Here is a 10,722-nt window from a genome sequence, read left to right on the forward strand (position 1 = left end):
AAGGCAGGTACCATGTAACCACACAACCCTCACTCAGGCACCCAGCACAGCGCAGCCGCAGGGGCCCGTGGTGCAGGGCGAGTGCACACCCAGCAGGTGCTTACCAAGCCCTCCTGTCGTACGCGGGGACGGCGTGGACAAGACCGAGCAGGCCCTGACACTCGCGGAGCTTACGCTTGGGGGGGCGTGTTTTACACATTGCGAGCATGCAAACAAAGAAAACAGAACACGTCAGCTGGATTGAGCAGCTAGGGCAGCTCCCCCTGAGGAGGTATTATTTCAGCTGAAATGTCAACGACAAGAAGAGCCCAGCCACAAGACGACCAGGGAGCGCAAACGGAAGGCCACGGAGTTGGGTGAGAGCGTGGTACGTCTGAAGAACCCAGGACGGCAAGCGGAGCGAAGTGTGTGTGTGGGGGGGAGCCAGTGTGAGATGAGGTTGCAGAGGTGAGACAGGGGCAGACCTTGAATGTCCACAGAGGCCAGATGCAGAGGTCTGGATTTCATGGTGAGGTTTCAAACAAAGAGTAACACGATCTAGTTTACAGTGTAAAATGATCTCGCCGCCTGCTGCGTAGGACGCGGATTACTCGGGTCAGGAGTGGAAGCAGGAAGATTAATCGGGAAACTGCTGTTGTAATCAAGAGCACACAAGCTCAGAGGGCTGAACGGCGTGGAAGCCGGGGACGGAGGGAGGGCAAGGGCAGGTGTAGGGCCCACAGAATCGAGGACGGTATCCTGGGTACAGAAGAGGCTTCCCAGATGCTAATGTACATGGAATACATGTGAATACTTCAAAGCCGTTTCACATTCCTCATTGCTATACTATCTCGAGTTTTCCTGCTTTCATTCACAGAGTACGGCTTGGCTTAATATAGTCCCGACTGACGCTTAGGGGATGGAAAGAGAAGAAAGGACCTCGCCATCAGGAAATCAGTCTGGCTCTGTAAGGGACGTCTCGGGGCAGCTGCAAGGAGGGCGTCTGCAGAGCCATGTTGCTAAGTTAATGACGGGAAGAAAGAAGCACTTGACATACATGGTGAAAAAGCGGAGTTCGAGTCTCTGCTAGGACGACAAGGAATGAGCTGGTCTCATACAAAGACGGAGGTTCCTAGAACAAGCCTCCGACGGTGTGCGGGCAGTGAAGACGGAAATAAAACAGACTCACATCCAAACCGGAGGATTTTCTGGTTTGAGTTTACTTCTTTTTTTTTTTTTTTTGGAAAGAACAAGAACTTCCAGTTTATTTTCTTGAGATGATAAACTTCCTGGTAAGCAGCTAACACTGTCTTTCTAGGTATGGTGTTTATAAGATCTAAGAGCTCTGAACGGGGCCTGCTTTGCTTTTAAATTAGGAACTGGAGAAGAGACAGGTGAGTCAGGTTCGCATTCTCTCTCTCACACCTTCCCAGACATTTGGATTCTTACCCATAAAAACTCCTCCTGCATTATGCGTTCTGTCCAATTCCTTCAATACGAAGCAAAATCCAGGGAAAAACAGGTTCAACTTTTGCCACTTTCTACCTGAAATGCTAACTGACCCCGACTCGTGTGAAACTTGGCCCAGACAGTGTGAAAACTGGCTGAAGCCTGCGTGAAAGGCAGTCTGGTTTGTCAAAGTAGTTCGTAAACTTTGGCCAAACTTCCAAGGAGCCTGGTCCAAGTCTTAGTTTGTAACGCAACATGAAACCAGGTGACTTTCAGACGGTCTCGGGTTTCCAGTCAAAAATCTGGCCTCGCCGTATGATCGATCATCACTCCTGGTAATGATGAAAGCCAACACACCTTTTCGAAAGTGGGGACGGCATCCATTCCGATGACACCCCTTTACTGCCTTTGCCAGAAGATCTCTCAGAACAGCAACGTCTCCCTCTTACCTGGACGGGCAGGCGGAGTGGCTCTGACACTGTGTGTAGAAAGCAGCGATGCTCGCACGGGGGCCATGCGGTGTGATGGTCACCATGCACACAGCGCGAGGCTGCCCTCTCCTCAGGTCAGGTCAGGGGGTTTCACTGCATCCACGCCCATCACTCTGGATGTGAGGTGCCTAATCTCTGCGACCCGCAAGGTGAGCTCTCAGCGCGAAGGTGGTCGTCAGCTACGACAATGGCCCAGAGACACGAGATGCCCTGAGGCATGACCCAAATGTCATGCCACGTGGCTGGAGAGTGGAAGGGGAGGGAACCCGAGCGTAACGCTCACCTGGGTTAATGAACGTGAGGAGATCGTAACACTGCAGGCCTGTCGAGCCTGCACCGATGCATCTTTTGCAAAAACAATGCATATATATTCGTGTGTGCACACATTTCCTTATACGCAGCATAAACAAACCACATCGTTAACTAATAAGCACTTCGCGTATCACAGGAAGACCCACCCAGTTTCCGTTTTCAACCTGAAGGTTTCAAGTGTGCTTTCCTGGTATAAAAAATTACTCTTTAACCAAATACTTGCCTTTGTGCACAGTGACATGAGAAATTGAGAGGTGCATCTGAACAGAGCCACTACGTCACTGGAACAGAATGTCTGAACATCGGGTAACGAGGCACAGATGTGAAGTGGGGGACTTGGCACTACCAAGGTCACAACAGAGCACTCGCCATTGTGCTAGAATGGCTAACGGGGCCACATTTGAGAAAAATGAAAGAATGCCCCCCCCGACCCGGTTAAATTGTATTACAACTTTTATCCGCTTAAAAATCTAAAAAACAAGACATTCAAATAAGTAATATTCAAGCTTACATGAAAGAATAAACATGTAAAATGCATTAGTATTTTTATCTATAATAAAACATATTTATGCAAGAGCACAGAAAGTTTAAGTGCAGAAAAAGCCAAATTCAATGGAAAGCCGCAAGGTTTCATGGTTCCGAGGCGTGCAAAGCCGCAGGACCGGGCACTGGGGGGGAGGCTGTGGTGCCCCTCAGTCAGGAGGTGCAGTTATCGTAGAACGTCTTATTTATGGGCACCGAGCCGAGATAACATACAGGATATACATATTCCATATTAGTTATATTAAGGCATTAAGGCTTTTTTTAACCTCCAAGTGGGTGGTATTTTTGCTAGCCATTACTGAACAATACGGCACAAAGGCAGTTAGGCAGATGGGCCGCTTTCATTCAGCAGTTTTGGGGATAAGAACGTATTTCCTGCCAAGGAGAGGGAGAGCACGACTTACCCGAGGTCCCTGGTCGCCCTGCTCCCCCTGTGGAGAAGGAAGAGGCGAGCGAGTATTAGCCACAATCCGTACGTGATGCTCACTGGAAAAGTGGAGACCCAGACAAGCCGGCCTAAACCCCCTGTGTTTAGTTCTTACCTTATCGCCTTTGGGACCAGGAGGGCCCTAAAAAAAAAAAAAGAAAGAAAGAAATAAGATAATTTTTGTGATTAGAAAAAAAAAATGTAGCCTGAGTAAATAAGCCGGTCGAGAGTCACGCGGGGGCACTGAGGGGCTCTGCGTGTGGTTTCTAAAGGAATTTTGGTTCTAAACGGTTGATATGATTCCAGCATGGTTAGAATGTGAGCACGGTAACACACGTGTGTGTGTGCACCCGTCCATGTGCATACACGCCGTGTCATAAGTCTAAACTACGCCAAATAAGTTTGCACTCCTCTGCTAATGGATCCCAGCTAGAGAACCGAAACGTCACCCGCAGGCTGCTCCTGCTCACCGTTACTGTCCCCTGCGGCAACTTCTGCCGACACACACTAGTGTGCTTGTCCCTGTACTCTCTGTTCCGTAAACAGAACCGTACGACATACGATCGTACGAATGCAGCATACAACCCGGGGTCTGGTCTCTGGCTCAACACATGAGAATTCATCGGCGGCTTCGTGTGTAGTCCGTACGGCTACACAGCCCGTCGTGTGAGTGCACTACGGTCCACTTACTAAGTGCGGCTCCCTTTCCTCGCCAGCTGTGTCCCGGCCCTAGCTGTTACAAACAGTGCTGTTAGCAATGTCCTAGTATGTATTGTGTTCATTTCAAATTTTTTGCACCAAAATAGATTTATACTTTAATTCTACTTTCCATGAACTTTTTGAAGTGTCCTTACATATTACACATTTTTTTCTAGAGGTTTTTAGCTCAGGGCACATGTGCTTGCCAGAGAGAGAGAGAGAGGGAAAAATCCGGGGGAGAGCCACGCTGCAATCCCTTCGCCATTCTCTTTCCAGGGTCTTGGGCATGCATGCACATGTGCCCAGAACGATTTTCAAGTCGATGAGTCTGGGATTTGAACCATGGCTGGCCGTGTGGGAGTCCAGTGGTGTAACCACTACACCGTCTACTGGCCCCTATTTTACACATATTCTGTTGTATACAGGTAGATATATTTACTAGACTATTTACATGTTCTGAATACGAGTCATTTTCCAAAATGTGTACTGCAAACATCTTTTCTCACTCTGTCCTGCCTTTCTACTTGCTTACAGGTGTTTTTGATAATCAGAAGTTCTAAATTGCAAAAAAACTCAATTTCATGATTTTCTCTGTAGTTATCCCTTTTTGCATCCCACTTAAGAATTCTTTGCTGGGGACTAGCAGTTGGTGTAATGGCTATGTTGCTAGACTCCCATGTAGTTGACCGTGGTTCAAGTCCTGGACCTAGTGGCTTAAACTCATGCCGGGCATGTGTGTGTGCGTGCGTGCTCAAGATCCCAAGAGGAGAATGGAGGAGAAGGGATTGCGGCGTGGTCATTCCCCCCCGGGGGGGGGATTTCTCACTTTCTGTCTCTCTGTCTCTCCCTGTCTTTCTGGCAAGTGCACGCGCCCTATAGCAAAAACCTCTCCCAAAACAAACAAACAAAAAGAATTCTTTGCCTACTCCAATGTCATGATGATGTTCTTCTGTGTTTATTCTAAAGCTGCCATTCTTCCCTTTCATTTTTGATATGAGTTCATTGAGAACTGATTCTGTGTGTGATGTGAGGTAGAAGTCAAGATATTTTTTTTCCCCAAATGCAGGCGAAAGTAACCAAACACTAGCTATTGAAAATGTCCCTCTCCCTCAGCGCAGAGCAGTGTTAAAAAGTTCCCGTTCCGAGGCAGGTAAATATGTAAACACAGTCACCGCAGGGTCTTCCATTCCGTCGGCAGCTCTCGAATCTGGGGAGCTGAGTTGGGTCACTGAGTTGAACTCTGCTCTGTAACTAAATCCTCACGAGAGTGACACCATGCATCTCCCCCCACCTGGAGAGCTGCCCGATGTGCCGGCTCCCAGCTGCCCACGCTCGGTCCTGAACACTGACCCCAAGATTCTCCATTCAAAGTGAGAGAAAGGGGAGTTGAAGAGGAGCAGGTGTGGGAGAGGGGACTGAGATGAAGGGCTCTCCTTGACAAACCCTTTTTCTCTCTCACCCTAAACATCATTTTTCTACTGGGGGGAGAGAAGTTAAGAAAATCACTTTTTCTTGTTTTATTTCTTGTACCTTTTTAATGTTCTAATTTGTGATTTTGGTGAGTCATGTAATGAGTACAGTCTGTGTGCCTACCTCTGTAAAATTGACTTTAAGGAATTTTTTCGATCATTTTAACATACATGAGTGCCCATTAATGCCAAGTTGAGTTTTAGTTTTGGAGGGGCAAAGGAAAGACAAAGAAAAGAATGACAAGAGCATGCGTATCAAGTTCAAGACACACAACGGAGGTTGGAGCCCTGAATAATCTGCATGTTCCTTAATACTTTTGTATAGCTGTGCAGTGTTTGTGTTCTAGGCTAAGTGTCATTTAAAAGAGTCAAACAGGTTTAAAACTAAGACGTTTATCAAATAAAAAAGTTGTAGTAAGTTAAGGTTAATTTCTTATTGGAGAAAAAATGGACATGAACTTAGTGTGCATTTAGTGAATTTAGCAGCGGGCAGGGAGTGGTTTAGGTGGCTGCATGCCGCATGGTCAACTGTGCGGCCCACTCCTGGACCCAGCGGCATGAAACACGCCCCTGCCAGCGCGTCCTGCGTCCCGGAGGCGAGAGGCGTGGAGAAGGGATTGTGGTGACCGTCCCGCTTTCTCACTTTCTGTCTCTGTCTCTTTGATGAGCACATGTGCCTTTTAGTAAAATTTAAACAAAACCAACCAAGTGTGGGTGGCCTGGGTGTGTCCGGCCTCCGGCTCTCCCATGCCGCACCTGTGCACCTTATGGTCCTGCAGCCCCGCTCACGCTAAGGGCCTTCACGGGCGTGTACGCTTCAGGCCATATTTCACTGAAGCTCTCCTACATGCAATGTGTCTACATGCTATGTAGCATGTTTACATGGTGTGTTTACACACGTACCACCACTGTGTGACCTCCAGGACTCGGTGTAGTGACAGTGCCACAGGCTCGCAGCCGGGCACAGGGCCGTCCTGGGCAGCCCCGCCCGCAGTCCCTGGGTGTGTGTAAGGGCACTCGGGGACGTCCCCACGAGATGGCCTCGTGCCGCATCCCTCAGAAGGCGTCCCTGTTGCTGAGCGGCGTGGGCCACGCTGGAATAGAGCTGGCTGTCCACCTGCCCCAAGCTAACCGCCTCGCCTTTGTTCTGGTGTGGGGGCTAGCTAGTAGCTATTTAGAAATAAAACCTGTCACCGAAACGAGGTCGAGGTAGTGGGAATAAAAGAAGGCACAATCAGAAGTCCTACATGAAGACCAGTGGCGTCGTAGAGGGCTGATTTTGGGAGGGTAGGGTTGGGGTGGGCAGGTTCTTATACTTCCGGCCGGGCCTACACGGTTGAGTCAGCTCTTTCGTAGGCGTTTGTTAATAAATCAGTATCCAAAATGATCTTTCTCACTGGTTTCATGTTAATTAGCCAAATTACATAAATATTGGGTATTTTCTATGCAAAAAATACGCCATGACTTTTCTGACGACCCAATACTTGAAGGTGCTAGTAACATTTGTATTTATTAGTGCTGTTACCCGGGGTTGGAATATTGCTTTCAGCGCTTCATTACAGATGATCAGTTTAAGGCAAACTTCAAACGTGCTCCCGTCTGAGTGGCTTTCAACTCAGAATTGACAGTAACTCCTTTGGGGACTAGGAATTTAAGGTGGGTTTTGGCCTACACCAGTTTCGGTCTCTCAAACCAGGGTTTGCCTGGATAATTGAGGCCTGTGCTCTTTTTCCATGCTGTTGTCTGTTTCAGTTAAATGGTAAAAACCGAACTGAAAGTAAAGAGAGGCACAGCGAACGCCATTCCAGGAAACCCGAGACCCCAGCTCTGTGAAGGGGAAGCATCTTCTTGGGGGTGAGTGTCCCCAAATGATCTTTCATTCACTAGACTGAATTTATCAGCTCTGAACTGGCGAAAGCTAAAAAGAGAATCCTGTTTACAAATGACGATCTGGAAAACAGAAGGAACCCTGCGGGGAGGCTGAGCCAGGAAAGGGGCCATCCCAGGCGATCTGGGCAGCCTGAGCTGCTGGGTCAGAATGGCTGTGACTTCCGTCCCAAGAAGGTGTCACACGAAACAACAGACCTATTTTGATTAACCTTGCCACGACCGCGGAATCAAGAGGATGAGAGGGCTTCATTCCTGAAGTGTTGATGGGTGATCAGCCGCCAGCCTGCTCTGGGTCTGGAGGAGGGACGGGAGAATGTAGGTGCCCCACAAGGAGGGAGGAGAAAGGAGAGAAATGGCAGAGCGAGGCGGGAGGCCATCTTGGAGCTGGCTCCTGGGGTTGGCCAGAGATGAGATCAAAGGGTGGGTGAGGCAGTTCAGGCGGCGGGAAGAACGTGCGTCTAGTAGAAACAACTAGAAATCTAACGTTTTACCTGAAAAATAAGAGCCCTTCCTATCCAGGCTCGGTGGCATCTCCCTACTTCCGAATGCAGCGTCACGTGTCTGGGCGATGTTACCCCCAGCTAACTGGGAATACTGTTCTTTCAAATACGTCCTCCGGCCTCGAACTCATGTATGAGATTTCTTCTATGCAACGGGTATTTCTATCACAAAACTGCTTTGTTTTGTCTACTTTACAAATCACTTAGACTAGTAATGTGTACATTTTAAATCTAAGAGAACGTTTTCTGAAAAAACCTGATGTAAAATGTATAGTTCTTACAAGTATGGACGGCGTGTGTTCCTATGTGGGTTTAGTTTTTTTTCAAATGCTTCAGCAAACAAACAAAAGATGTCTTAGTGGTTAAGAGCTTGAGCTTTGGTCACACAGACCCAGCCTGGAGTCCTACTGCGATCGCCTGGCCGGCCTCTGGCAGGTCAATTCATCTTTCTGAGCCTCAGTTTCTTCATCTGTAAAATGGGGAAAATAGCGTGTGCCATTTGGCTAAAAGGAAACACTATCCATAAGCAATTTATAAAACGTATGACCCACCCACCAATGGTAGGAATTACTTAATACACACTCCATGTTTTAAACATTTTAGTCATGCTAAACACAAAATAAACATAAAATAAAATCCTCTTCTTATGCGCTTGAGGATGAAGAAAGTGGACATACTGATTTCCAGAGTCAGGAGACGCCAGCCCGAGACGCACCTGGCTCAGGGTGGGTGCCCAGGGTCCCACAAAGTGGAGGGCCGCAAGGGGGGGTCCCTGGTGCAGCTGCGCCCATGGAGGGTGCTCAGCCCTCTGTCCCTCTCTTTCGTTCCCATATCCACACTCTATCACGAGCAACAGGAAAAAATTTACAGAAAGGAAATGTCTTGAAAAGCGCCCTAGGTGGATGGTTGAAAGCATTTGAAAAATACACAGGTTTAATATAGTTTACTTCCGACATTCAACAGCTATCGCAAACCAAACCCACCGCGATTCTACCACAGAACGTTACAATAAAACCCAACCGAATGTTAGGCTCGGGAGTGGCCCGGGCACCCTTGCATCCAGTGGGCGCTCAAACAATGTTGGAGAAATTAAAACACCCAGAAAGAAAACAATAAAACTCTCTGCATTCAAAGCAGTAACATATAAAGAATTATGGGAGAGCCAGACTCAGGGCTGCTGCAGGGGACCTGTGTTTATTACAGTGTCAAAGTCTGCTAAGCTGGGGAAGGGAATTACAGCTATAAACAGATTTATAGCCTCAGACTTTGCACCTTTCATTTTGCATTGAAGATGAAAAGAGACCAGACAGAGGGGGGCGGGTATATTTTGAAATTCAAAATATCAAAACCAGCCCCATTTACTAGGAAACTCATTTTTACAGCTCGTTTTCTGCAGGGGACTGTAACTGTCAGGTCTCTCCGATGTCTGAGCTGGACGAGGGACTGGGTGCGTTCTCGGTCGCTCTTAGATCATCGGCACCTGCCATAAGGAAGCAATTAGTGGGGTCTCCACCAAAGGAAAATTTAGAAAAAACAAACATAAAGAAGGACTCTCCCAAGTCAGACTGATGTCGCTCAATGGAGTTAAGGGCTTATAAAACAGCAGGCAGCGGGCGCCCGCTCTGGCTTTCTTTCCTAACACAATACAAATTGAGTACAGTCAAACGCTGCTCCTGCCAATCAAGACCTTGGCGCCCCTTCTGCCAAGCACCATTCTTTGCCTTTAAATGTTTCAAGAGATCACTCAAACTGCTTTGCTTAACTTTGATTTTCTTTTTTTTCCCTACTTTTTTTGAGAGGTCAAGTAAAATGAACTCTGTGGTGAAAGACTTGGAATCCTAAACATTCCTTTTGTCGAAAGAAAATGTCACCTTACTCTCTGGCAGCCCAGAGCAGGCCCTGTGAGTCCCCGGCTGGTGCTTGAACCACCCTCCAGCACGCCTCTGTCTCCAGCACTGTTCAAGTGGATTCAGAGGACAGCCCCTCAGGGACTGGGTTTCACCCGCAGTCCTCGGCTTCGGCACGTTTTCTAGGACACCATCCTGGCCGTATGTTGCCCAAGCTACGTGGGAAGCCTGGTTTGGAGGTCGCCTGGCTCTGTGCTTCTCTGTAGCATCTTTCAGAGCATTGCAGGCTTGGTGACGGGCCACTGAGCCCAGTGCACGGGTCAGGGGAGAATGTCCCTCTGAGTCTCTAGGAACACTCAGGCTGAGTGGGGAGAAAACTACCCGAACCTGCCCGTGAGGCTGGGGAGCAGAGGTCTCCCGGCTGTCCGTGATCCTCAGCCTTCCCCTGCAGGCTGGGCTGCTGCAGAGCTTTAATGCGCACTCCACAACTCAGCTCTGCGTCTGCCCTGCCCTCCCTACCCCTCCCCACCTCATGCCCAGCTCTGCCATCTCTGTCCCCCTGTCTCTTCAGCGTCTTCTCCCCCATCTCAGTCTCCGGCAGGCCTTCACCCTCCTCTATGAACAAGGGCAGGTGGGGCGCACCTGCCCACTGCCCTGTCATGAGAGGCTGCCGTCTTCCCACTGCCTCCACCAGCTTTTCCCAAATAAAAACAGGTCGCAGAAAGCTAGCTACTCAGATTTGAGAAGGCAAAGGGAGGGAGTGGAGAAATCGTATTTTACCGTCGGCTTAGAGAAAAATAAAGGGCTATGAGCTGAAATACACACTGGTCTTGGGGCCGTTTCTTTCCGTTAGGAAGCAGCAGACTGAGCCGCGGGAAGGGAACCCGCAGAGCCGGCCCTCTGGGCCCGGGAAGGAGTTCCCCTGGACTGACCAGACCAAACCACGTGGGTGTGGGCGGGGCTGGCCCCTGGCCACCCACGGGTGCTCACTGCGTGGCCCTGTCTCATCCTCTCCCCTTCCACGCTGCTCCCTTCACCAGCTATGGTGAATTTTTTTCTTTCTTTTAAAAAAATTTTTTTAAGGTTTTTGTCACAGGGTGCAGGCACTTGTCAGAG

At 48.8% G+C, this 10,722-nt stretch overlaps 1 protein-coding gene across 1 annotated transcript in view; it reads right to left on the reverse strand.

Moving 5' to 3' along the window:
• The window catches only part of LOC102488773 (collagen alpha-1(XXV) chain), a 307,254-nt gene that overhangs the window by 93,827 nt on the left and 202,705 nt on the right, over positions 1-10,722 (reverse strand). The window contains exons 6-7 of the mRNA XM_027765823.1: positions 3,317-3,343; positions 3,179-3,205 (exon numbers count right to left, since the gene is read on the reverse strand). Coding sequence (XP_027621624.1) covers positions 3,179-3,205; positions 3,317-3,343 — 54 coding nt within the window. The remainder of the gene's footprint in view (positions 1-3,178; positions 3,206-3,316; positions 3,344-10,722) is intronic.

Source organism: Tupaia chinensis, unplaced genomic scaffold (genome assembly GCF_000334495.1).
Source record: "Tupaia chinensis unplaced genomic scaffold, TupChi_1.0 Scaffold139767_1, whole genome shotgun sequence".
Taxonomy (NCBI): domain Eukaryota; kingdom Metazoa; phylum Chordata; class Mammalia; order Scandentia; family Tupaiidae; genus Tupaia; species Tupaia belangeri.